Below are 27,391 nucleotides of genomic sequence, written 5' to 3'. Positions count from 1 at the left end.
ATTTAAAAAGCAATATTTAATGTCCACCAATAATGACAAGATGTATTCTTCCAGTCACACAGTCACCCATTTGCCCTGCAAAGTGATCTTAAACATCTCTTGTTTCTCTGAGTTTTTTTTTGTTTGTTTTATGTTTTGAAAATCAGCATCTCACAAATTCTCATTCTAAATAGGTATGCTTCAGTTTGAGCCCTTCAGTTTAAAACAGATTTAATGTAAGGTTTTCTTTTTCTACAAAATGACTATTCAAATCACTAAAACTATTTACAATCGAAAGTTCACTAGGAATTTAAAAAAAAAAAATTAAAGCAAGACAAACACCACTGGCAGCTCTCAGAGATTACAGGCAGCTTGGCCGCTGCTCTGGGACGTTTGGGATGATCTGTGTTCTCACTCTATGAACATGGAAGTTAAACTGATTGACAGAAGCACAAAATGCCCACCCTACAGGCACAGCACAACGACAGCTTCTATTGCTATAAAGAGAGCTGCAACAGAACCTCGCCCCTCACATAAATAAGACTATTTCAGAGAGAAAGAGAAACTTGAGGGCGGGGCTGGTGGGAGAGGCCTGACTCCCCCAAGTACATGGCGTAGTGTCAAGGGTAAGCAGAGCCTAGCCTGCCTTCCTCAAGTGACAAGAAGAAAAGAGATGGGGCACCAGTGTCATTGAATACCAGAAAGGTTTTTTTTATACTTAAATCGTTATCTTATTAGGTCTTATTCCTTGTTCTCAAGACTATCCAACCTCAAGTAAAACCGTTGCTTCTGCATGTCAGATTAGTTCTTTTCCTTGTCCAAAGATGGGCGAAGTTAGCCAAGAGGCTAAGCGTTACAACATCCCTGCGGCTCAAGAAAGTTTTGAGGCAGAGGAGTGGCTCGATCTATTTAAAATTCTTTCATGTCTGTACTTCACAGACTCTGCTGTCGTTTGACAAATATTTAAAAAAAAAATAGCTTAGCTACTGACTCACTCAAAAACACAGTTCACTGTGACACATAAGAAACATGGATAAACGAAGACGTATTGTTTGGTCTTTGCCCCCACAACATTAGGATGTTCTGTAGAACAGCAGGGAGAATCCGGTTAACAATAGTACATTATGTAACAGAATAGGAGAACTTCTATGTGCCCACCACGAAGAAACTTTAAAAAGCTGAAGGTGATGGTTATGCTAATGACCCCCAAAACTATGCAGGAATTAAGACATCACACTCAACCTCAAGACTACACACAGTTTCCTTCAAAAGACAAATGTAAAATTGCGTAATCATGTAAATAGACGTCATCGATATGTAGCCGTGTAAATAGACCTTTGTCAAGAGGAGTTCGATTTTTCTCAATATTTAAAAGAACGTGCAGTGTGTTAGAACGAGATATTTTCTTTGTAAGCCTGGCAGATGTGAACCTTGAGTGCCCCTGTTTATGTCAGGCCTCTGGCGCTTCAGCTCAGCCAGACTGCTTTGAATCGCCATGGAGGAGACGGTGACCGTTCCTTGTGTGCTCATCCGCGACTTGGTGGGGCGCAGGATACAGACTTTCTGGGTTCCAGGATTTTCCGCAAATCACCCTACGACCTTATATTAAACCAGAAAAAAAAATGTTTTAAGGCAGTTCTGGGCGTTGAGATTAGGGGTAGTCAGTGAAAAGTGAAAAATATACTGGGAGGAGCCGAGAGAGCCGCTTGCCACGCCCTCTCCTGATATAAGGGAGGAGTCTCCTCCTTCCCAGGCCTGGTGACATTAGTGTGCAATAGGGCCCGCGCCTGCTGGCCTCTGCCACGCGTGCGCTTCTGGCGGGTCCTCACCTGTGGGGGCTGAGCTGCCTGGACCCGTGCTGATTGGTCGAAGAAACTATCCAGAGACCAATGGCGCCGGACTTTTACGGAGCTCCGCCCACGGGCTTTCTCCGAGCGCTTCTCTCTGCAAGTCTGCCCAGCTCTAGCCTCTTGTTAGCTTTGCTTCTCTGTATTCTGTGGCATTAGACTCTCCTGCCCTGCGGAGTCGGCCTTCAGGATTCCGGCCTGCAAGTGTCCAGTGGAAACTAACTTCATTTTAACCTAGGAAGAAGGGAGGAGTTGTTATGGTGGCGCTGAAAAAAAAGGAAGCAAAATTTATTCCGTTCTTCCTGCAGTGAAGTGCACTCTCTTAGGAAAGCTGACGCAATTAGAGACGCTGATCCCCTCCAGACCCCTCCCAGTGCCTTATGGAAAATGGTCCTCTTTCAGTCCACCCCTTTCTCTTGGCTGGCTGTTTGGCTACTCCCTGGAGCCCTCCCATATGATTGTTCGAGAGGCTCCAGGCATTTAGCATATGCCAGCTCCACCAGTTAACACAGATACACAAAGAAGAAACATCCTGTTTCCACCCACGAACTTCTCAGAAGCCCCAAATGGGTGTGTGTGTGTGTGTGTGTGTGTGTGTGTGTGTGTGTGTGTGTGCGTGCTGGAGGGACTGGAGCAAAGCTAACTTCTGAGGCCCATTCTAGGTTAAGTCACCCAGGCTGACCTTTACCTTGAGGGTCCTTCTGGTGACTGAGTAGGTTGGATTAGAGGTGCCTGTCACCAAGTTCAACGGATAGTGTACTCTTGTTAAATTGTATTTGCGCAGTCCCCCGAAACTGCTCTGACGAGGGCGTTATTGAGCACTTGCCGTAAAAGAGATAAGGCTTCATTTTCTGGAGCAGTTGGTCATTTTCTGGAGCAAGTGTGATGCACGGAAGATTCCTCGTGTGCCCTCATTCTCCATGTCATTGTTCCAAGATCCGCTCTCCAGCAAGGGATGATTTCACACAGTGGATGAGCTGTGCATACAGGTCTTCACTCAGGCCCTGGTTTGAATCGCCTGGCTTTTTATAGGAGTTGGGCAGCCTGTAAACCTGCTGCCAGTGCTGAGGATGCGGACCGCAAATGGCAGTTAAGATATGGCCCTGCTCTGCCAGAGTCCCGCTGGGTAGCCTCTCTCCGCTGTACTGGGCATGGAAGACAGTGTTGTCCATCTCTGCCCCTGTCCCTTGTGAACCCACAAACAGCCTGCTTCCCTCATTTGTAACCTAGCATAGGACAGAGCGACATGCCCTGTTCTGTGTCAAGAACATGCTTTTCTCCGTTCCGTTTCCACACATATTCTGAATGGGGCTGTTCCTCACAGACAGATATTCTGAATGAGGTTTGCCATCTATTTCCATCCACTTCGCTTCATTTGCATTTTGAATCTTTGTAGCTATCCCGGGGCAGGTCCGCTTAGTCAGTTGCCCTACCTAAGTCAGTTTCAGTGAGAAATTTTGTTTCTTAATTTTTTTTTAGTTCTCTAATAGAATTCTCCCACCTGTTGATAAGTCTTAAGGTCAGTCCTTTGCTACAGAAACCTGAGAACATCACCTGTCTCTGACCTGTGTCCCTCGCACACAGCTGGCACTGGGCTCAACAGTGTAGCTGAAACAATGATGCACGGTGTGTGTGTGTGTGTGTGTGTGTGTGTGTGTGTGTTCTCGAGTGCACAGGTAGCCTCGTACCTCCCACCCTGTCACATAGAGTGGCCACACAGAATGTTGTAAGTCAGTGGTGTTTACAGAGCACATGAGCTCATTCTCTATCCTGTGAGCTCTCTGGCTGAAGCTATTAGAATCATGAGTGTTTAATTGTGGTGTGTGGGATCATATATATGACACATAAATATATGTTTAATTTCACGTAACCTAATATTTGCTCTCGAGCCAGAATCCTGAGTCTCTTATGGACCTTGTTTTCATTCATACCGTGATGGTTTGGATGCCAAGTTGGAGTGTGTTGGTGGAGCAAACTTCTGAGTTCTCTTGCACTTACTTGACCTCCTAATCTTTGTTCTCAGTCTCTGCTTTTGCCCCCTCCCTCTCTCCCTCCCTCTCTCCCTCCCTCTGTCTTTACCCTAGGAACCTGGATTTGTTTGAATCAAATCTCATACATAAATCTACCTCCTGGGATATCTGCTCAGACCAAATGGGGCTGCACCAGCCAAGATGTTTGTTACAAAATAAACAATAAAGGAGAAGCAATAGACAGTGAATCAAAGACAGGGTTCGGAAGTACCCAAGGCTGAGGAGTGGGAAGCAGGCTTGCTAGTGAGGGTTTCAAGTCAGGTCTTGCCACCAGCTTCTATAGCAGGCTCACTCTGCCTGTTGTTCCCCTGAGCAGGCTAATTGCAGGTTCGCCTTTCCATGGAGCAGCTTGGGTCTGCTTTCAAAGGAAGTGTTGTGAGTTGGTGGTAGTGTTTACAGGGCAGGGTATTTGCCCCGCTTTGGAAAAGATGGAGCTCATCCCCGCCCTGCTCAGCTCAGTACTCCTGTGGTTTGGTCTCTGTGTCCTGGCCCTGAGATCATTGTTCTTCCAGGATGCAATGCTAAAGCCTTCACTAAATAATGTGAATAACACTTAGAAACATCAGCAGCCTGGGGCTGGAAACAAAGCCAGTAATTTTAACAGCAGCAGCAGCAGCAGCAGCAGCAGCAGCAGCAGGAGGGGGAGGGGGAGGAGGAGGAGGAAGAGGAGGAGGAAGAGGAAGAAGAGGAGAGGAAAAAGCACATGTGTTTTTGTGTTTGCAGTTACAGAGAGTCCCACAGCAGTGGAAACAGAATTGCTGTCTGGATTAGATGTCATTAGGACAGGAGGCAGGTGGGACCTTTTAGCTATAGAACGTGGGGTTGATTACTGCTGATATACACTTAGGTTTCTGGGGTGTCTGAATTTCAGCCTGCTGGGATCACCTTATCTCCTGGCTTGCTGTCTTGGGTAGGCTCCTCCCACTTAGGGACATCTTAACAACTGCTAGGATGCCCACCCCACCACTCAGAGGCAGGCATTTGGCAGAGCCAGTCCACAGGGTAGAGAGTGAGCGGCCTGGCACACAGCGGGATCCTGTTTGATGGGCCCTGGCTAGCTTTTCATGCTTATCTCATTTCTGGGCCTCTAAAGTTCCATGTCTGTTTCGGGGACATTTAATGCGCCTTTTCTATTTCCTTGGGGCCTGGGTGGAAGCCGGGCAGCTAGCTACAGGACAGGCTTACTGCCAGTCGTGCCTAGGTGGTAGTTCTCATGCCCGTCTGCCATTCATTCATGATTCTCCCCACCACGCTTTGAACATCTAGCCTAGACTGAGCAGTAAGTCGGCACTAAGAAAGTAAGGAAGCTGTTGGTTTCCTGCCTGGACCCTCAGGGAGTTCACACTATAGGCTAGGGCCGATTCCTGAGAAACATACGGAGCAAAGAGAGATACAGCACGCCCAAGCAAAGGACTCTACTGAATTGAGCGTTGAAGGCTGGGTACAAGTTTGTTGGCTGATCATTTAAGAAACTGATAAGGTGTTCAGGGTAGAGAAAAAGGCCTGAGAGTCATGGTTGGTTGGAGCACACAGGAAGTCAGAGTTCAGGCATGAGAGGGATGGGGAGGCAGGAGAAGCCTTAGTTTTACCAGTTAGAAGGAGCTTTCAAGGCACCAGGTTCATCTATGTCAAAGACTGTCACCAGCTTTGCTTGAGCTGTAGCCTGAATTGTTTATACATTTTTAGGAGAGTGATGAAATCGTTCCCTATATCAAGGCAGGGTAGACATGGAAAGGGGTAGGGGCCATCCTATGGCAGCACTAAGCCTGCTGGACCAGACTTGCTCAGGCATCTTGGGCAGATGCTATGTCCTTCTCACTGCTGTCAGACCAGTGTTCATGCATAGCTTTTGGTTGCCCAAGTACTCTGGGTCCACGTAGGTCTCCGTCCTTCTGGGTTCTGAAGCTCTGTAGGGAAGGGCTATGGTCCATCATCTTTATCTACTCCTAAGGCCAGGATGTGCACAAGCACATGGGCCATAGGCTGCTCTGGGCCTGGCTGGCAGCTTCTGGCTGTCCTTTACCAACTTCTCTGGAGCCAGGGCTCCAGCATGCCTGGGCAGGGATTCTCTGCCAGCACATGAGCCAGGAGGCCAGCAAAGGAATGCCACACGGGCAGGGCCAACCTTCATTTGTTAGGGCTCAGACTTCTGGGGCCTGGAGAAGCCACACTGGCTCCCAGTTGCCCTCAGTTCCACATGACTTAGGCCTGTCCCTGCCTGGACTACAGAGTAACACAGTTCTGTCTGGCATCTTCCATGAGGGTGTATAGAAGTGATCAGAACTGCTGACCAGCTCTGGCTTAGGACTGCGCCCCCACATCCAGTGTACTGAGGTTATAGGACACCCCAGGGGAGGTGCAGCTCCTGGGTAGGGCTGCCCCACCCCCGCCTCCCTTCCCACCATCTCCTCCCCAGGGCACAGCCACTCACTCATTATTAGTTATTTTTAGGATTGCTGGAAACCCCAAAACAGGCTCCTGAGGATTTTGTGTTCTGAATAACGAACATTTGCGGGGAGTGGCTGGGCAGCCTACTATACATGGGCAGTCTCTCCGTACGTAAGGAGATGAGAAAGGTGAGAGATAAATGCATGAGATAGGCACCAGCTATCAAAGAAGATATAAAACTAATTGCTTTTCTGCTTCTCTGTGGAGGGGGGGAGTTGGTTTGGGGTGGTGGGTAAGTGCATAAGACATATTCAACACTGAAAGTACAAAGTTTTTGTTTGTTTTGTCTTTTAAGATTTATTTATTTTATGGATGTGAGTACACTGTTGCCCTCTTCACACACACCAGAAGAGGGCATCGGATCCCATTTCATATGGTTGTGAGTCACCATGCAGTAGCTGGGAATTGAACTCAGGACATTTGGAGGAGCAGTCAGTGCTCTTAACCGCTGAGCCATCTCTCCAGCCCTGAACGTGATGTAAAGTTTAATGTGAAACTTTACAGCATTCTGTTTTGGATGCTGTTCTTACAGAATATATGGTCGTTAGGTTGTATTGACTTTGGGTCTGGTTAATTATAGTGTGTGATTTGTTTATTTATTCTCAAGTTTTTCTTAATAATAAGTTTAAGCAAAACAAAAGTTTTACTTGATGCCCAAGTGTCAATTGTGCTATGACTTGGACTTAATTGGGATTTTGCCCCAGTTCTAAAACCCCTCTGCTTCTCCTTACCCCATAGAATAACTTGTAGAGTTCTCTCTGAGGACTGTCATGGGGACCAGCAGTGGACCCAGGCAGCAGGAAGGAGTGAGGGGCTCCAGAAGGGATTTTGTTTTCATGATTTGTATGCTCCCTGCTTTGGGTTTTTTTGTTCCTTATCATTTCTGTTTGCTGCCTGGGGAGGTCCTGAACCTTTAGGAGGCGAAGTCTGGCTAGAGGAAGCATTCTTCAGCAGGCTCCACTTCCTGTCCACACTACTTCCTGTGACTTCTCTGTGACCAGGCAACTTCCTGTCTCTGCCACCATATCTTTCTTGCGATGATAGATTGCATCTCTTTGAAAAGACAAGCCGCATAGTACTTTCTCCATGTTTGTTCAGGGTATTTTTATCACGGCCACAGAACTAAGACAGATGCGGTTTGATACATTCTCCAGTTTATTGGGCACTCGCTTTTTGTTCCTCCCGACCAGAATGCTTTTACCAGTATTTGAGGTGAGGGTTCCTGCCGTACACTCCCATCACAATGGAGCTGTCTGCCGCCATGCCTTTCCCTCAGTAGAGCTATGTCCCTTGGTAAGTCCTTCCTCTCTAAAGTTGCTTCTTTTTTTTTTTTTTTTTCCCAGAGCTGGGGACCGAACCCAGGGCTTTGCGCTTCCTAGGCAAGTGCTCTACCACTGAGCTAAATCCCCAACCCCCCTAAAGTTGCTTCTTAATCAGGTGTCTGGTCACAATGACGAATGACTCAAACAGGGTGACTGATGAGGGCTATCCTGTGCTTCCAGGCCGATGCCCCAAGTATTTCATCCGGAAGCCAAAATTGCAATTCTCTTGAACAGTTTTCAGCAAGGACTGCTTTGACCTGCGAGCCAAAAAGATGGCGCCTAGAATATAAAGCCATTACTAGAGTGCCTTCACGGTGAGGGAGAGGGTGTACAGCCTTAAAAGAGGCTGCTGGTCGCTGGGGTGGAGCCTGTCATTAAAGGAAAGCCCTGTAATTAGAAATCCTACTTCCAAGAGAGACCCGCAGCTGTAGCAGCTGCAGACTCCCCACAGAGCATTCCTTGATGCTGAAGAGGGGGCCATTGGAGCAGGGTACCCATCAGGCGGTAATGGCTGTGTAGGTAGCCATCTATCTGAGGATGTGGTCAACACCCTCCCCGTTGCAGGGACCAGGGATGAGTGAATATAGGGCTGATTCTTTCCTCATTGACTCCTCATTTCCAATCCTACCCTCTTGGTTCCTCCTTCCTTTCTGATCTCAACATCTCTTCATTTTTTCCCTCTCAATGCCAAATTTCTTCCTGAGGATTGAACCCGGGCCCTCGTACATGCTAGCCAAGTATTCTGTAGACATGAGCCCTCAACCTCAGGCCTCAGTGCCAAAGGTCAGTTAGATGTCAACTCTAGCCAAGACTGGTAGTGCACACCTATCCTCCCAGCACTTGGTAGGCAGACAGGAGGATACCAGTGTGAGGCTATTTAGTGCAAACTCCACCTTAAAACCCGATAACCAAAAGCACTTTCTTTGTTCTCCTGCACAGTGTAACCTGTTTCGCTGTACCCTTTTATCCGACCACCAAAGGAGAGGCCGGGTCAGGGGACAAGAAATTATAGGGGCCTAGCCAGTAGCTGGATGTCCCCCAGGATCACTGGCTCAACAGACATATCCACTGTCTGGTTTATAGCTAGGCTAATTTAATTTTCAGCTCAGAGGCCACCCTCTGTTTGGTGGTAATCTCAGATAGTTAATGAGCTAGAAGGAGAGCCAGCCAATGGGGTGGCCTCTCACTCCTTGCCTCAATGGCTTAGCAGAACTGATTTATTAGCCGTTTGTTCCTGGTATGAGTGGGCCCAGGCAGTCTGGTACAGCTTCCTGATTCTCCCCTCTTCTAAAGACCCACTGAGCTCTGGCTCTTGGCCTTAGCTTTTGGACCTCTCTCTTCCTTTCCCAGCTGGGGTTGAGTGGAAGGGAGGAGAGCCTCGGGCCAGCTAGTCTGCCCAGCCAGCCTGCAGTGCCTGTGAAAACTCCTCCAGCTCTTTATTTCGGAAGCATTTGTCCCCAGCCAAGCCAGCATTGAGCAATTCTGGCCTGAAATTCGGTCTCAACATTTGGGCAAGCGTTTTCCTTCTGCAGGACTAGGGGACACTTACAGACTGAAAGCCTGTTCCGCAGAGTGGGATTATCTGAACTGGGGAAGGCAAAGAAGTGGGCTTTTAGCTTTGTGACTGCTGGCTCGAGGGGAGGTTTCACTCCTGCTTCCTAAATTAATCTGCCTTCCTTACACACAATGGTTCACCATGCCATCACTCCCTTCATGCCAACGCTGAGTACACTTACAACCTGGATGGGATCTGGGACTCTCTGTGGCCATGGGGGACTCTAGTTATATACAGGTAGCCTGTTAATAGCCAACCACTGCTGTATGTCTGCACCACCTCTTGTATGGCACCTCCCGGATATGAACGTATAATTCCATATAACGAAATAAACACGCTGTTTGTTTTATCATAAGATGTGGTGCTTATCATTACAAACAACATTAATTGGAAACCAGACCTTTTCAGGTTTGACTGGCAGGCAGGGAGGGCAGAGACCCAAGTCTTTAGAAAGGAGGTTTGGTGATAACGGGTGGTTCAGAGAGCAATGGTGATGATATTTGCACATTTTGATCCCATAGGCTGGCTCCCCTTCTAGCTCATTAATCATCCGAGATTACCACCACGTGGGTGGGCGTGGCCCATCTTAGAACCATGGCCTCGGGACGGACATGACCCTCGAAATTCAACTGTCCAGAGCCTGCGTTCCTGCTCCCTCGTTGCCCTATATAAAGCTTGGGGTTCAGAGGCTTGTCCTCCCTAAGCTACTTTACCCCCGCCTTCAAATGTAAAGAACCGAGGGTCCCCCTCTGTTCATCCTTTGCTTGCCTTGCGTGAAGGGTTCCATGGTAACATGACTGATGTCAGGTAAGGCTGCTTGCTTCTTCCTTACCAGAGGTGGACTGCAGTGTTTCTGTAGTGGAGAATTTGAGCGTCATGCAGGGAGGGCAGTGTCTTTGGGGTTTGGCTGAACCACTTGGACCTCAGCCTTTTAAAGTCAGCCTCACAGAAAATATCCGAGAATGAGCTGAGCCCATGGGCCTCGTGGGATGGGATCAGAAAATCCAGGTGACACCATCTGTGTCCACACTGGCCTGTTAGCACCTTGAGTAGGCTAGTGGCCAGCCGGTGTGCTGGCATCAGGAGCTCTTACTCTGTGTCTGTGCACACCTAAAGCTGAGGACCAGCTTCCATATATTTGCAGCAGAGAGGACCCTCTGCTTTCTCAGGTCCTGTAACTCCCAAAAGCTGAGGAAGGGGCTGGAGAGATGGCTCAGTGATTGGGAGCTCTGACTATTCTTCCCAGAGGTCCTGAATTTGATTCCCGGCAGCCACATGGTGGCTCACAACCGTCTGCAATAGGATGCTCTCTTCTGAAGTGTCTGAACACACCTACAGTGTACTCACATATAAATAAAATAAATAAAACTTAAAAAGAAAAAGCGGAGGAACTGGCCCAAGGCGTGGGGGTTCAATCGCTATCATTTTTTGTTTCTTTTTTTTTTGCCCCCTGCCCAGATCTCCCCCCACCCTGTACCCCCACATGCTTTTGTTCAACAAGAGTCAGATATACACCACTGTGCATGGCCGTACACCCTTCCTGCTTACTGTAGTATTCAGTGAGCCTCATTTCTGTTCTCTGGAGAGGCGCTTCAGTGGCTTTGACTTTCCCTCTGTGATGTATGGTCCCCTCAAAACTTGACCCAAACCAGACCTTTCCTTAACCTGCTCTTGTTGAGCATTTTGCTACAGCAGCAATGAAGGCACAGCCTTGTGGAACTAGGACCCACACTGGATGAGCAGGCTGGAGCAGGGCCTCTTCATACCCGGCTTGGTCCCAGGCTGTCTGTCACTTGGGAGTCCTGGCACCTCTGAATGACAAGTTACCCTGCATTTAGCAAACCCAGGGGAGCTTTCAGTTTGATTTGTTTCCCAAACGTGCTAATAGGGCTGAGGAAAACAGACTCTGATCTTTTCTTTAGGTGGTGTTTACTTATGGGCTTAGAGTGTGTTCTCAGCCCAGAGACTTGGGAGTGGATTTCCAGGGGAGAGGTGACACTTACAAGTTGGATCTGGCTTTGTCAGACCCCAGAGAACCCAGAGGTTTGGTGGCGCCTCGCCTCTCCGAGGGAGGCAATCACTGGCTTACTGGGACAATCCCTAGCTCACACCAGGCATCCTCCTACCCCACACCCCCAACCCCCAACCCTACAATGGCCAAACATCCTAGCAGCAGTTTGATGGGCTAGAATCTAAAACAGCACTGGTCTTCTGTCTGTGTCTGCCTAGGCTTACTTGTGGATGAGAGCCTGAATCTTCTTGGTTTATGATCTTTCTTGAGTGACCTCACCCTCAAAACTTCTGGGGAAGTGGGAGGGGACTGTTCCTTAGGCCACATCAGTTTCCTTAGGCCTTCCTCTTAGCTCTCCTGTTGCCAGCTTTCCCCTCCTTCAAAGTCATTTTTGGGTATCTTTCCCTCCTATTGGCTCCCCACCTCTGTCTTCTGATACACACCATTTCATTTATTTTGATATATCTTTCTGGGAAGGTCCGTAAAGTGTTCGGTGTGTGTGTGTGTGTGTGTGTGTGTGTGTGTGTGTGTGTGTGTGTGTGTGTAAATACATATATAAAATATGACATTGAAAGAAGAAGTCTGATAATTAGGAGAATAAAGTGAAGTCAGGAATTGGCCTCATTTGGTGCCTCTGATGTGACCTTGTTGACATTCATGAAAAGGTGAGCTTCACTCATGCAAGCTCAGAGTTCTGCTGGGTAGAATAACTCAGGATTATCTCCAGCTCAAAATCCTCCTGCCTTGGTTTCCAAACACACACACACACACACACACACACACACACACACACACACACACACACACACACACACACTACATCACCATGCCTGGCCACACACTATTCTTGCTTGCCATAATATTTAATGGGCCTCATTTCTGTTCTTCCCAGACAGGAGCTCCAGGGCCGTGACTTCCCCTCTATGATGAATGCCTGTCTGGACAAAAGAAAGGGTGATTGTTGTGGTGTAGAGATGGGAGTCTGGCCATTGGCGAACAAGCACACATGCGCGCGTGCGCACACACACACACACACACACACACACACACACACACACACACACAGAGCTAAATCTCAGACGTCATCCAGCTTTATTGTTCCAGGATAACGAAAGAAAGAGAAGGGTGTAAGAAGGAGAGAGAAAGGAAGGAGGGAGGGAAAGAGGAAGAACCACCACACCCTTCCTGATGGACAGACCACAATCACATTAAGGGTTTTTTAATCTCACATCGTTAGTAAAGGAAACAGGCAAAGCTTCCTGCTTTAAGGGAAAAGCTAAAAGAATTTGTGAGTTTCCTTGTGGTAAGGGAATGTCGACATGAATTTACAAGTGGATGATGGAGCTGGACATAAAGTGGTGAGAAGGAAAATCCATGGACCTTGAGCCAGACAGGTTCACTCTGCCTCTCCACGTTCATGATTTCCATCCCGATGAGACAGACTATCTGCCGCTTCAGGAGCTCCCAAGTTGCCAAGGCCCTACTCTTGACAGTGCCGGGCTTTCCAGTGGAGACATCTCTTAATGTTTTCTTATTATTCCAAACACGTTTCTGAACTTCCGTATAGATTTATTTAAAACTAGTCTTTGGCAGACCCATGGAATTGATAGTTGGCTAAAACCTCCAAATCTTTTTGAAGATGGCTCCCAGAATCTCCTCCTGAGATAGCATTTCATGGTGCTCATCTCCCGCATTGTGTGACTTCTTGTTCCCTCTGAGGCCAAGGGCAGGTTCTGCCTGCCACTTGTTGGTTTGCTGACTCTTCATTGCTTCAGCACTTTGTCAGCATGCAAACAAGGCACAGCCCAGTCTTCAGACTCCCCGTGGACTAGTCAGGAGGACTGATAAAGGTTACGGTAAGGCTCGCACTCTTGCTGGGAGAAGGAGAGAGGTTACTAAAGTCAGCAAGAGTTGCATTCAGATTTATTACATTGTTCCTGGAAGTGGAAGGTCTCTGGGGAATGCGGAACATCACGATGCCTTGAAGAAAGAGCTCTTAGCTAGGCTGAATGGTTGTAGAGGAAACTACCCAAGAAACTGATTGCTCACGTGAAGAACGCATTTGAAAAATCATGCTTAAAGCGCCACGAAAGGCTTTCAAGGTTTAGATGCGTCATTCAAAAAGACGTCTGTCATCAAGTAGAAAGGATAGGCAGGGTAGGCAGCCTGCCTCCCAATGTTGTTGGGAAGTAAGAGACAGTTTGCTCTCTGAGCCTGCTGTTGTAGTGTTCTCAGGTAATCTCAGCACCTGGATGGCTGAGGCAGGAGGATGATGAGTTCTGAGCCAACTTGGGCTACAAAACAGGATCAACACTGAGAGAGGGAAGGGGATAAAGGGTGAGGAAGAGGGAAAGAGAAAGAGAAGGTGTTCCTTTTCGGAGCCTAATATGAGTTATGAACCAACAACAGAAATTTAGGTTGCCTCAAATGATGGTCTACCATCAAATGCTTACATATGCTTTTATAGTCATAGAACAAACATCGTCACGAATCGGTGCATTTCCAGACTCACTCATGGGGACATCAACACAGCAGGCATCTATAGAAGGACTCTGCTGTAGTTCTGATGTGCCATCTGATGACACTACCCTGCCTTTTGGGTTGGTGGCATCTGGCCTTGTGCTACTCTAATACATTCTACAGGTTTTATCTGATAGTCAGGAGAATGTCAGTTCGAATATAGAGGAGAGTGGAAAAGAGCTATTGAGAAGAAAGATAGCCCAGGATTATTTCAGCTGTTAATCTGCAACAGTTTGACTTCTCACACTCACCAAGTCCAACTCAGTCAGTCTCCAGTCTCCAACATAGGTGTGGCTTTTTTTCCAGGAACTTAGTTTCACCCTTTTGGGCTCAACCTATTGGGAGGTCCCATGAGCACTGTCTACTGGGAGACTTAGTAACTCATCTTCCACGGAGGACTTACTGTTTAAATGTCAGCCTGCCTGTTCTCTTGCTGCTGGTCTTGTCAGATACCTTGGCTATCTCAGCCTGCCATCGCCTGACGGACGCCTGAGCTTGCAAACCCATGTTAAGAACAACCGAGGCAGATGTGCATAGCTATCTGCTCTCCATAGCCATCCTCCTCACTGACACTAACCATTGTATTTTACGGGTTTGAACCTGAGGGCGTAACTTATTACCAGCCGACACTTGAGGGTTGCTTGCTCATGCCTCGCCAGCAGCCTAGACCCTCTGATCTCAGAGCACATTTGTTCTTTGCTTTTGATTGACATTCAAACCTGGGACCTTCTTCATGTCGATGGCCTCTTAATGTAATTGTGTCACTTAATGTAATGGGAGTGGTGATACATAAACGTGACATCCTTGAGAGTTGGAGGCTGAGACCCCGTGATAATTTATCCTTCCAGGATGCCCTCAATTCTCTTTACATGTCTGCCCCGTGACCTTCCGTTCTGTGCTTTGCGTTTTGACGCCTCGTCAGCTTTCGAGTGCTCGCTGGTGGGTGTTTTGCTGTCTTGCCGATTCTTCTTCCGATCGACATCTTTAAAATTCTCAGTGCAATTAAGTACAAAGCAAAATATGGAAGGCTGTAAGATGTAGTAAAATATTTTGCTTTCAGACATATGGCTTGGGTCTAGAGAGGTGATTCAGCGGATCAGGGCATGGGGTGTTCTTCCAGGGGACTGAGGTCAGTTCTCATTACCCACATACCGGCGCACATCTGTAACTCCATTTCCAGGAGGATCCAATACACCTTTTAACCTCCAAGGGCACCAGGCAGCAAAGTGGTGCTCAGACCTATGTTCAGGCAAAGCACCCAGATTAATAATAAAATAAATTAAAAAACAGATATATAGGTTTAAAAAGAGACTGCCAGGCTGGTTGTCAGTGAGAGTTGTGCAAGGCAAATGGCTAATCTCTTGTCATTCTTAGCTCCCTTGGTAACTGTGTAGCCATACTTGATTTCCTTGTTGTGTCTACTTTTGTTCCCTTGGAGTGGGCAGGGTGAGGATGCTTTCTCAGAACACAAAAGGTGCTGGAGATTTTTATCTGAGGAGATTTTTATCTGAGGCAACACCACCTAGAAAGTTTCCATAGGCTACAGTAACTGATGACAGAGCACAGTCAGTTCCTGTACAATATTTACTAGTTGCTTCGGCCACCAAAGTTTCCCCCCCTTGTCCTGTCTTCCAGTATGAAATATTTCAGACCAAATGGAGTCTGTAGCGATCTGTTGCATTTTCGCCTAGCTTCCTTGTAGCGATCTGTTGCATTTTCGCCTAGCTTCCTTGTAGCGATCTGTTGCATTTTCGCCTAGCTTCTACAAAATTCAGCTGACTACAACAATGAAAAAGTGAGTCTAGACAGGGAGGGGAGCCTTTTCTCCTGCAGATGACTAACTCTGGGAGCTTCTAATCAATAACAAACTGAAAGTGGCCTCTCACCTCCAGGGAGCTGTGCTGGGGTTTTCAACTGCTGTTAAGCTAAGTCCCCCTCCCTCCCCACCCTCGGCTAGCTTCAACTGTTGCTGGGTTAGAAAGTCCTTCTTTAGTTTTCTGAAATATTCTTGGGTCCTTTAAAGTCTGGGACAAGAGGAGTGGGCTTGCATCCACTTCCTGGAATGAATCTGCTTTCCTTGGAGTGTGTCAGTGGGTTAGACATTCTCCGGGGGGCGGGGGAGGGGACACGAGGACACACGACTTACTGATGGCTTGGATCATGACTTTTCACCAGCCTCTGGTGGGCTTCTGTCATGACACATTCTTGTCTGATGCCTCTTTCCATGTCCTGACTCAGTTATCCGTGTGTCTAGCATCCTTGGTGGGCGTGAGAGGAGAGTGTATGCAGTGAGTTGAAGGGATGCAGGGAATCAGGACTCTTCCAAATGATTGTTCTTAAACAAGACATTGATTGTAAGAAACCAACCTGGCCAGAGTCTGTTTCTCTCCTGGTGTCTATCCCTCCCTCACCCGGGAGCTAGGAGCCATCAGAGAGAATGAGAGCAAACCACTTGAAAGAATCCCCATCTTTGAGAGAATCCTGTTGCTTTCAAATCTCATTCACCTTCAAACTATGTTAGATTGAAGGAGGAGGAAGAGGAGAAAGGAAGGAAGGAAGATAAGAAGGAAGGAAAGAAAGAAAGTTAAGTAAATGGAAAGACAAACTTTCCATTTCACAGAAGGAAAAACCACATAGCCAGACCTGGACCACTTTTCTTCGTACTACGACCGGACAGTTTACAATTAGGTGCCTACTAGGTTTAAGGCATATTTGACACTGACCTCTCCCAGATTCCGTCTCCTGAGGTCTGTACTTTGCCCCCCAAGGAGCATCTTGTAAGTGTCCATCAAGTGTGGGTGGTTTCCGCTTACTCTCCGCTGGCTCTTGACAACCTAATGCTGGCTGCAGATGTGAAGCGGCAATTGTAAGGGTTACATTACACGGCCTTTAAGCCGATCCATTAATTTTATCAAAAAGTTAGTGTCTTGTTATTATTGTTGTTGCTTATGTGTAGGTGCCCGCATGCTCCTGCTTGTGTGTGTGGAAGGAAGGGGACAGCAAGGTTTGGGAGTTAGCTCTGTCCTTCCTTCTTCTCTGGGAACTGAGCTCTGGTCATGGAGCTTGGGGGCTGGTGCTTTCGTTCACCTGCTGAGTGTTTTCACTGGTTCAAAAGTATTCATTTGTATACATTGGAAAAGCTGAGTCCAAGGCTTCTTATGGTTGGTCCAAGGTCCCAGTCTGGTGCAAGGCAAAGCAGGAACAGAGGCCGAGGCTTTTTTAGGCTAGTGGGCCACTGTGTAGAGAGGTTGGCTTTCTGTTCCTCTGAATAATTGGAGTCGGGTGGGGTCTTACTCAGCGTTTCCCATTGGCTCTTGATTGAACCTGTTCGAGGGCACACTGGATCCCAGGGTAAAGGTGAAGGCACAGGACCGGATCTGCACCACCCTGGAGGACATTCCACACACTCAATCCTTGTGTGGTGGGACTCTGCAAGTAGGATCCTGGGCCATTCAGTTATTCTTTCTGGGTCTCCAGCTGCCCTCCCCACCGTCTGGGCCATTTTTGCTTTTGCTTCTGCTTTCTTCAAAGTCTGCCTGCCACAAAAACTTCTGTCTTTCTAATGATTTTAAGGTTTCTTTTTTTCCAGGAAACGGGCCCCAGATCCCTCAGATTTCGCAAGATTTGTCCTTCTCGGGCCTGGGTGAGGTGCAGTAAACAGAAGCGGGGGAGCTTGGAGCTGGAATACAAAAGCCCACTAGCTTTTCACTCCCCCTCCAAGGCCCAGCCCCTTCCCGGAACAGGAACCACCCCCTTTGTGAACTGGGCCTAAGACCCAGGCAAAGGCCTGAAGGAAAGGGGGCTCCAGCTGCCTGAGCAGTGAGATGCTCATTTGCTCCCCACCCCCCAGCATTGAAAAGCTTTTATTTCAGAGCCGCATTGAAACTCCAGGACAATGGAGGCCAAATCCTTGGGCAGCGGTTGGGGCCAGGACTGGGGAGCCATTCTTTGTTATTTCTCTTCTTTCCAACCCATTACCTTAAAAAAGCAAAAGAAAGAAAGAAAACGAAAAGAGAAAGGACGAAAGGACCCATGAACTTTTTAAGAATCGTGACATCACTTCCGCAAGACCTGAAATCTAGCCTGTTTACAGTTTCATTGGAAATTATTTTAAACTCTCCCAAAAGAGTGCTTTGATATGCAAACACATCCCCAAAGGGAGACAGTTACTTATGGAGATGTGGCCCTTTGAAGGGGCTCAGCGCTGGTGGGCTCCAGGCCTCTGAGGAAGTGAGAAGGCCCAGATGAAGGCCCACGCTGACAACTGATAGCACTGTCCTCCTCCACCAAATGGAGTCCCCTGGGAAGAAAGAGGAGTACCTCGAAGGCAAAGTGATCTCGGTTCAGTGGTTCAGCTTACACTTCGAACTCCCTGCCCTGGCACACTCAGGCGGACTCTCCCAGCACAGCTGGGGCTGGGAACTGTCTAGCTACAGAAGATGACAAGGGAGGTTCCCTCACTCCTGAGGCCTCGTTGTGATTTACCCTGTCACCGGGTACAAACACAGCAGAAAACTTGGGGTTGCCAGGCAGGCTGTCAGCGGGTTTTAGCACGCATGCCCGCCACTGCGGCCTGTGACAAGGACTTTACTGGCCTTGGTGCATTCTGACTGCCTGGAGCACCAGTTGCCCTCTGCCCAAACACTTCTACTCCATTGGTAGCTGCTAGGGCTTTTGGAAGGTTACCCCAGTAGAGGGAAGTTAAGTTACAGAGGTGCCTGCCCCTGCCACCGTTCTCCACCACTGCCCTGCTACAGGCCTAAAGGCAACAAGGACCCAGATACAGAACCTCTGAAGTAATGAGCCAAACAACTCTTTCCTCTCAGGTAATTGGTCACAGCAATGGAAAGTTTTCCCTAGTGTTTATGAGTTTGGTTGAATGCTCAAAAAAAAGGACACTTGGTTTACTTTCCCACTTTGGAAGGCAGCTTCCTCATTGCTGAGACCTGCCTGTCACTGTGCAGATTCTGGGGAACTGTTTTTTTTTTTTTCCTTTGGAAGGGTGTGGAACACAATCTTCCTAGAAACCTTGGTTCTTCTGTTCCGTGTCTGAATTATCAGAGGCTAGGCATAGGCTTCTGGGAAATGCTAAAGCTGGTGGATCATCACAGTTTCCTGGCCTGGGTCTTGAGTTTTCGGTCAGTATTGTGGAACCGAAGGGGCAGAACCATTTAGCTTCTTCCGCAGGCTAACTGATGTGGAATCTGAGGCCTGAGAATTTGGGAACATAGCCAAGGGGTCATGCCCATTGGAAGCAGATCGACTCACAAAATAACTTTAGCTCGATGCTTCAGAAACGATAGCTATTTCATCAAAATCTCTAAGTGTTGAGTGACCATTTTCTCATTTTACCCGGATTTTCCCTGGAGTGGTATCAAAACAAGGACTTGTGAGCCGTTGGCCGTGTATTAGGGGAGGTGCCAAGCCTTGGTGGGCAAGGGCAACAGAGGGAGCATGTGTGTGTGTGGGTGTGTCAGGGCTGCTCTGTTGTGATTGTAATGGCGGTGTTTCAACTGTGCACCTGTCACTGTTCTAAGTCCTGGGCACAAATGGGTCATCTGTAAGTTTACAATGTAAAACTTTTAAAAGAAGAAAAAGCCCCCGATGGCATTCAGAAAACACGGGGTATTTCCATAACTTGGCAAGGACGTGACTGTCTATGGAAAAGGAGGAGGGGTTCAAAGCCCCTTCTTGCTCGGCTCCTCTCTGTTGACTGAAGACCAGACCTGTCCCACACCAGCCTTGGCTCTGACTGTCACTAACGGACATCAGCTGTGTCATGTGAGTCCAGCATTGGCTGAGCTGCAGCAAGGGGCTACCCCCATTTTAATATCTCCCTTTTCGCCTCATTGTTATCCCATTCAAACAGTAAATTAAGTTGCTGGATGGGCAGACTCAGTGCTGCTGAAGGGGAAAAAAAAAAGAACAAAGAAAAACTGGGCAGTGTTTGGAAACAGCAAAATCGGAGGCTCTGTCGAACTCTTCCGATGCGTTCTCATTTCTCACTCCCCTGGGCTTTGTTTCTAACAGCCCACTCTCAGCGGCTCTCTGAAGCTCTTCTAGGGCTAGTGAATCTCTTTCCTGGGCAGGGCTCCGGGGCTTAGGGGGCGGGGACGGAATAGCAGTGATAGACTTCACTGAGTTCTCACAGTCTTCAGACAAAGGCATGGAGGAGTTGATACCCTGACCCCAGGCTGGAGACACTAGACATCACCTTTTCCTCCCTGCCTGAATATTAGAGAGGAAGACTAAGTCTGCCCGTGCAGACCTGTACATGCAGTGGCTTCAGAAGCTGAGGCAGGAGGATCACAAGTTCAAGACAAGACCGGGCAGGTTGTGACTGTATCAAAATAAAAAGAGGATTTAGAGTGTGGTTCAGTGATGAACTCAACCTAGCACGTGCGAGACCCTGGCTCAGTGTCTCAAATCACCACCAACAGAGGGACCGTGGAACCAGTTCCACAGCCTTTCCTCACTCTCCTCTCTTTCTTTTGGTGGGCAGCTGTACTGACCTCCAACTGGAAACAGTTTTCCTGCCTCAGCTTCCCAAGTACTGGGATTCTAGGCACATGCCACCATGCCCAGCTCTGGTAGCCAGTTTCTACTTTCATTTGAATTCTGTGGAACTTTACAAGATACAGGGTTTAAGCCACCAGCTCCGAGCAAAGCACGAAACGCATCCTTTTTTTGGTCCGGTACCCTGTGAGCCGACTTTGGGCGGTGGAAAGAGACATATATACCTGTTGGTTTTCCTTTGTCCCACGAGTAAGGGCGTACTGCACTGGCTGCGGTTTTTGTTTGCCTCAATATATTTTATTCATAGTCAGATCTGTGTGTCAGAGAGAGAGAGAGGGAGACAGAGAGAGAGAGAGAGAGAGAGAGAGAGAGAGAGAGAGAGAGAGAGAGAGAGAGAGGGAGGGAGGGAGAGAGAACTGTTGAAGACAAAAACACCCTTCACTTCTGTTTGCAGTAAGCCACACTGTATTTGTATGTTCTTGTCTGAAATGTATAGACCACCAGGAGCACAACCTCATTCCTATGAGTTACAATGAGAGCTGAAAGAGAGTGACTGACCCCCTTTTCCCCGACCTCTAAGATTTTGACCCAAATAGTCTTAGTCTCACCAAATGGCTTGTTTTTCTGCTCACAATATTATGCCCCATGCACATTTAAAAAGTATTTATTTCATTTTGTGTGTGTCCACGGAGGCCAGAAGAATGCCTTGGATCCCCTGGAGCTGGAATTACAGGCAGATGTGAGCTGCCTCCTGATATGGGTGCTGGGACTCAAACCTGGGTCCTCGCTAGACATGGTACATTCTTGACACCTGAGCTATCCATCTCCCCAGCCTCCTCTCCCCACCTTTTTTTGGAGACAGGATCAGATGACAAACCGGATTGGCCTGGAATGCATTATGGAGCCAAAGCTGGCCTTGGGCTGTGGGTCCTGAGAATGTGCCTCCCTCTCTCCTCCATAGTAGCCCCAAGTATCCCTGCAACACTTCTACTTAAGTGCATACAAACGCCAGTGTGGGGAAGGGATAACCCAAAGGGCAAGATGGAGTCCAAGGCCATGGACGCCCCATCCTGTCTGCACAGGAGAATCGTTAAAGAGTCCTGTGCTGGAGCTGTGCCCAGGCAGGGCCTGGATCATTCGGTCTGTCTGGGTGGAGCCCAGGCATTTAGTCCTTGTTAAACCACCCTCAGTGGTTCTAATGTGCACCCAGAGGTAAACCTAGCCGGCAGTGAGACACACATGACTTTCTTGTAACTATTCCCACAAGGTCAAAGCCCTCCGTGCTCCTCTAAGCCTGCAGAGAACTGCTTCGAGAGCTAGCTCTTTCAGGGCTCGGTGTTCCCGGAAGTTCTTGGGTGTTTCTAGGCCCTAAGATAGGATGACAAGCCTACCTCACTGGTTTCACCAGATGAGTGGGTCCTGGCTGCTCTCTGTCATTTCTGTTTTTGCTCTGTGGTTCCCAGACAGTGTCTCCCAGGCCATCCTCTGGGACTTTTGCATGCACGATCTATCTCTTTTCTTAGCCTTGAACTGAGATATCCTATTCCTCCAGCTCCCCAAGTGCTTATTCTAGATGTGTACCAGGTCTTTGTGTTTTCAGAGAGGTGTACTTTCCCACCTAGGGGACAAAGAGCAGAGGAGGGGCTGAGCCAGTGGTGCTAGAGGGCAGGGGCTGCTGAACTCATTGGTGATTTTCCAACCATCATAAATTGCAGGTAACAATGGAAATGTGTGAACCAAAGAGGCTGTTTTTGTTTCGAAATCCGACTCCTATTTGAGCAATTATGATCAGCAGCAATCTGATTGGGACTTAAGTATCGACCATTAAGATTATAATCTTCGAGCTAGAGGTATTTAAACCTATGAGCCCACAGGTGTCTAGAGAAAGACATGCTAAGCTCCGTGCGTGCACTCTTCGACTTGCTCAGACACAGGGGTGGCTGGAAAGGAGACATCCCGATGGGTGGAAAGGGATGCACCAGAAGTCTCGGCTCTGTGACCTGTGCATCACCCTCTCTGCTTGAGACTCTGCTTCTTCATCAGTAAATTGGGGATTACATACCTACCTCAAAGGCCTGTGGCGAGGGATTAAATCAGATAATGCATGTGAAAGTTCCTTTGTGAGCCTCCAAAGCACAGTATAATTATTAGCTGTGACTATCCATTTGAGAAACTGGCTTTCGTAATGAACAGCTCAATTACCCCATGGGATGGATGTGCTTCTGTGGGGGCCAACCCCGGGCTGCAGAGGCCTCTGGGATGCTTGGGATGGGCAGGCAGCCTGCTCAACAGGGTAGTAGGTCTTGCTCTTGGCTGCAAGGTTATCCTTTCTCCTCTGACCCCACTGTTGAGGCCGAGAAATTATGGAAGAGGTGTGTGTGTGTGTGTGTGTGTGTGTGTGTGTGTGTGTGTGTGTGTGTTGCATGGAAAACCAAACTTGGTTTTGGAACTTGTTGGTGGAATTGGGCTGAAGGAAACGAACAGCTCTTAAGTAGAAGGAAGGGACGTGTCTTAAGCACCTCAAAAGTTCAGTGCAAGTGGTTCTTTATACTCTTAGATGGTGCTCTGTTCCCTGCTTGGTGAAACAAAGGTTGATTTAAATTTGAGTCAGGCCTCTGAGCCTTCACTTACCTGTTTCTGTGTTCTCCACCACTAAGAGCCTCCAGAACTCCCTCAGTAGACCTCAGAGACTTCAAATCAGGCTCTGAGATCTGAAAGACCAGGCATCGATCTCGAACATACACAGCAACGGGTGTATGTTCCAGGGTGTTCTGGAGGCTTTTAGTGGTGGAGAACACAGAAACACATTCCTGACTACCTACTGTCTGCATCAAGCTCCCTGGAGAGAGCAGCCTCAGTTCTCTCATAGTCTCAGATGTAGGTCTCCTGGCTCCGTTATTTTAACAACTATCAAAGTCCTGTAGCGTGAGAGGAGTGTCCTATGAGGTATGTTAGGAGATGGGTATCCCCAGTCAGTCAGTGCCCCATAACGCTCTAGCAGAGTAGCAAGTATTTGGGCACAATAAGTGCCCATAACTTAGGGACTTTGTAACGTATCTACTGTTCCTTTCTTACTATTAGCCTTGTATGGCTTCCTATTCACAAATGACTGTTGAGACATTTTTGTTTAGTTTCCACTTTAGGGATGTGAGGTTGAAAGAAGGCTATGGAACCAGACACAATGAGAGCAGATCCTTTTGTCTATTGCCCTCTGGAAAGAGCTGGTTGAGTGACCAGTACTCCACGTGCAGATGCTCTTACTCTCTGTCTTGTCAAGATCTTGGCAGAGGGTTCTGGGTACCATATTCCAGGTGCCAGTGCTAGGTACCACGGTCAGCTTCCCCATCTCCTAAAACCTTATAAGAGCAGACACCATCCTTGCTGTCAGTGTTCAGCTGAGGGAAACGTCACACGGCTGGGCAGGTCACCCGTCCATGGTTACATACGCTTTAATGCACACTGGTCTTGAGAGCTACACCTGGCAGACAGACATAGAAGTCTATGTCAAGTCAAAATGAATCCCTTTCTCTACACCCACTCCCAGTGACTGTGGCCACCCGGGATAGAGGACCAGATTGCCTCTCAGCATGGCCATATTGCTTTTATTTTGAGTCTGGATTCCTTAGAAGCTGCCCAGTGGCAGCACAGAGAAGAAAGCCAGCCCGAGTCTGAGCTGACCCGCTTTTTAGAGACATGCTAAGCAAGTTGGGAGCTGGAACTCCTTAATCCTTGATTACCTTAGCCCGATAGCACCGTTGCCACACTGCACTTACTGGACAAAGTGGGTTAATCTGGCTTTAGCACCCAGCGGGGCTGTGAGGAGCTTCCTCTAAGCCAGGCAAAGCGAGCTTGTGTGGAACTCCCAGTGGGCTTGTCCTGGAAGGAGCTGCCCTCCCCAGAAAACTGAACTTTCTGTCTCGTGTAATAAAGTTTATGCTGTCACTTCTAAAAAATGTGCTCTGATTACTGCTTCGGGCAACACGATGGCTCAAAATTAGACATTTCGAATGTTCTACCGAGAAGGAAATATTTACCAGCACAGCAACAACAACAAAAAGATGTGAAAATTGTCTCTGTTTTTATTTCAGCTTTGTGCTCCGGCCAAAATCAGTCAGAATCGCTCTGACCCCATAGCTAGTAGGTGACTTTAGATTTGTGACCAAATATAATGCCTACTTATTTAGTGCTTACCTTTAATATTTAATCCTTTCATGTAGTGAAACTGTCAAGAGTCATATTCATGGGACATTAAGGAGGTTAAAGTGATGTCATCAGGCATGCGCCGGCCATGATGAGTGCCATGCAAGCTCTAAGCATATTGGCTACTGACTGTTTACATTTTCATGAAACCCCCATGAGGTAGCTATTACTCTCCTATTTCACAGATGACAAGAAGACACCCTCCACCCCAAATCAAGGTAATAAGCCACAGGGCCCGGAGGAGCTGAACCTAGGCCCGACCTCCAGACCCACATCCTTCAAGTGTTAAAGCACTGTGGCTCTGAAATCCTCCTTTAGTTCTCTCAGCGACTCAGCAGGTAGATGGAATTATTCCGTTTTTGCATATTACGGTGCCAAAGCTCAGAGATGTTCAATAACTCATCCTCTGGTCACACAGCTGTGAAGCAGTAGAGAGGGATTCCCAGTCCAGTCCACTCTCTCTTACTGCAAAATGCTAGGGAAACCCTGTTCATAGTGTGTGTGATGGGTGTGTGAGTGTGCGTGCCTGTGCCTCTGTGAGTGTGTGTGTGTGTGTGTGTGTGTGTGTGTGTGTGTGTGTGCACGTGTACACATGGCTTCTGCCTTCATGGAGCCTTTTTTAGAATTACCCACCTGGACACTGTAGGAGGATGCGTCACTCAGATCCACTCCTCTCCTCTGTCCTTCAGTTTGTCACCTGCAGAGACGTTGCAGAACCTTAATCATAAGCATGTCTGTATGTCTTGTCTGCCACTCCCGCCCTCAGCCTCACCCCCACCCAGGGTTTCCTGATTCCTTTTCTCCCAAGTTCCCCCTTTCTTGTCTGTAACTGATACTGTTTCTGCTTCCTAGAGCTTCACATCTTCATGTGAAAGTGGCCTCAGGTGGACTGGCAGGTTCCCACTTACCCACAGGGTCCTAGAATTCATCGCACAGTCACATAACAGAATCCATGGAATAACACAAACTATGACAAAGGGTTTCTACCCCACGTGCCTTCTGTTTTCACATCTTGTCATCAGGGTGCCTCACAATTGAATTATGTAGTCAACGTGACTACCATTTACCAATGCAGAAACCCAGACCAAAACCTATGGCCTATAGTGAGTGGCTGTTTTTAGTGACATTAATCATCTGGTAGATATCTTGAAATGATTTTGCCCTAATGGAATCTAAGATACTTTTGGAAGCTTCTAGCACACACAATGTTTGAGAGTTTCTCTTGATATGTTTCCCTTTGTGCCGGCTTCATGGAACTTTTGGACAATGCCAAAATGCTTGGTTGCTTTTTGGACATTGTTTTCAAGTCACATTTCTGGTGCCCAAGATCATGTGGACTTGGTGGACACGTGAAGGACAGGCAACCTGAGTTCCTGGTGCCAGTTTTGAGGGAAGACCCAATCAGGGCTGAGAGGGGCCATGTGAAAACCGGGTACTTTGAGTTAACTTAGGGAGAGGCAACAGCTACACCAGCACCTGGGAGAAAATTGGCTTTGCTCTGCCTAAGGGGAAGGAACTTCAGCCAGGAGCTATTTGTCAAGTCGGAGTGGGGGGAGGTGCAGAGTATTAATGCGTCCTAACCCTAACATCCTGTTGCATTTTTTTTTGTTTCAGAAAACTGGCCTCAAGAATAAGGGGGTACCGGAGTTAGATGTGATATTGAACCCAGGCACTAAAGAAGCTCCACTTTCTGACCTCAGATTGTTTCTTTGTCTCCCTCAGGGACCTGATGCCCAGAACCCTTGAGGGACAGATCACCATGGAGAAGACGCCCAGCTACTTTGTGACCCGGGAAGCACCCGCACGCATCTCAGCCATGTCCAAGGACACCAAGCTCATCGTGGTGGTGCGCGACCCGGTGACCAGGGCCATCTCGGACTACACGCAGACGCTGTCCAAGCGGCCGGACATCCCCAGCTTCGAGAGCCTGACGTTCCGCAACCGCAGCGCGGGCCTCATAGACACGTCCTGGAGCGCCATCCAGATCGGTCTGTACGCCAAGCACCTGGAGCCCTGGCTGCGCCACTTCCCGCTCGGCCAGATGCTCTTCGTGAGCGGGGAGCGCCTGGTCAGCGACCCGGCCGGGGAGCTGCGCCGCGTGCAGGATTTCCTGGGCCTCAAGCGCATCATCACCGACAAGCACTTCTACTTCAACCAGACCAAGGGCTTCCCGTGCCTCAAGAAGGCGGAGGGCAGCGGCAAGCCGCACTGCCTGGGCAAGACTAAGGGCCGCGCGCACCCCACCATCGCGCGCGAGGTGCTGCGGCAGCTGCGTGACTTTTACCGGCCCTTCAACCGCAAATTTTACCAGATGACCGGCCGCGACTTCGGCTGGGACTGAGTCTCCCCTCGCAGCCTATCTATTGAGAGAGAGTATATGTATGTAAAATGTACAGAAATCTATTTTATAATAATTTATTTTTAATTCACGAGCAATTAATTCACTAAGCTGCCTAGCCACAATCTGCAGAGAGTTCGAATCACGGTCTGTTAACATTCCAAAGTGTTTAACTCCGATATTTTTGTTCTGTCCCTCACAATCGATGGTGCTTCCGTGTTCTCCTCCCCTCCCCGCTGTATTTAAGAAGAAAAGCACAACTTGAGATTTTTGTTACGGGTATTCAGCCTTCAATCACCTTGGATCTTCCACCTGCTATCTCCTTGGGTCTTGGCTGCCTCAGCTGGTTGTGGAGGAACTGAGCTGCCTCAGGATGCTGTAGTCTGAAGGTGGAATTGGCTTAGGCAGTTCACTACCCTCAGTGATGTAGCACCAAGGTGCATTTCTCCCGCCTCCCTTACAGAGATGTCCTTATGAGGCCCACTCTCCTTCTGCCCTACCCTCTGTTCATTATTCTGCTGGAAGTGTATGCAAACACTCGATCCCTTTCCCAGGTCCCACGTGCGCTAGAGGCTTGGGTGCTGCTTTATGGGAAAAAAGAAGGTGGCGTCTCCCTTGCACACTC

The 27,391-nt window shown here is 48.2% G+C and overlaps 1 protein-coding gene across 1 annotated transcript in view; it reads left to right on the top strand.

Annotated features, from left to right (window-relative positions):
- Window positions 1-26,864, top strand: part of Hs3st3b1 (heparan sulfate-glucosamine 3-sulfotransferase 3B1) — a 32,493-nt gene extending 5,629 nt beyond the window's left edge. The window contains exon 2 of the mRNA NM_001191646.1: window positions 26,151-26,864. Within this exon, the coding sequence (NP_001178575.1) occupies window positions 26,151-26,769 (619 nt within the window). The 3' untranslated portion in view covers window positions 26,770-26,864. The remainder of the gene's footprint in view (window positions 1-26,150) is intronic.
- Window positions 26,865-27,391: the final 527 nt, after the last annotated feature.

The sequence above is a fragment of the Rattus norvegicus genome, chromosome 10, assembly GCF_036323735.1.
Source record: "Rattus norvegicus strain BN/NHsdMcwi chromosome 10, GRCr8, whole genome shotgun sequence".
NCBI classification, from domain to species: Eukaryota; Metazoa; Chordata; class Mammalia; order Rodentia; family Muridae; genus Rattus; species Rattus norvegicus.
This window is presented reverse-complemented; position numbering and strand designations above follow the sequence as displayed.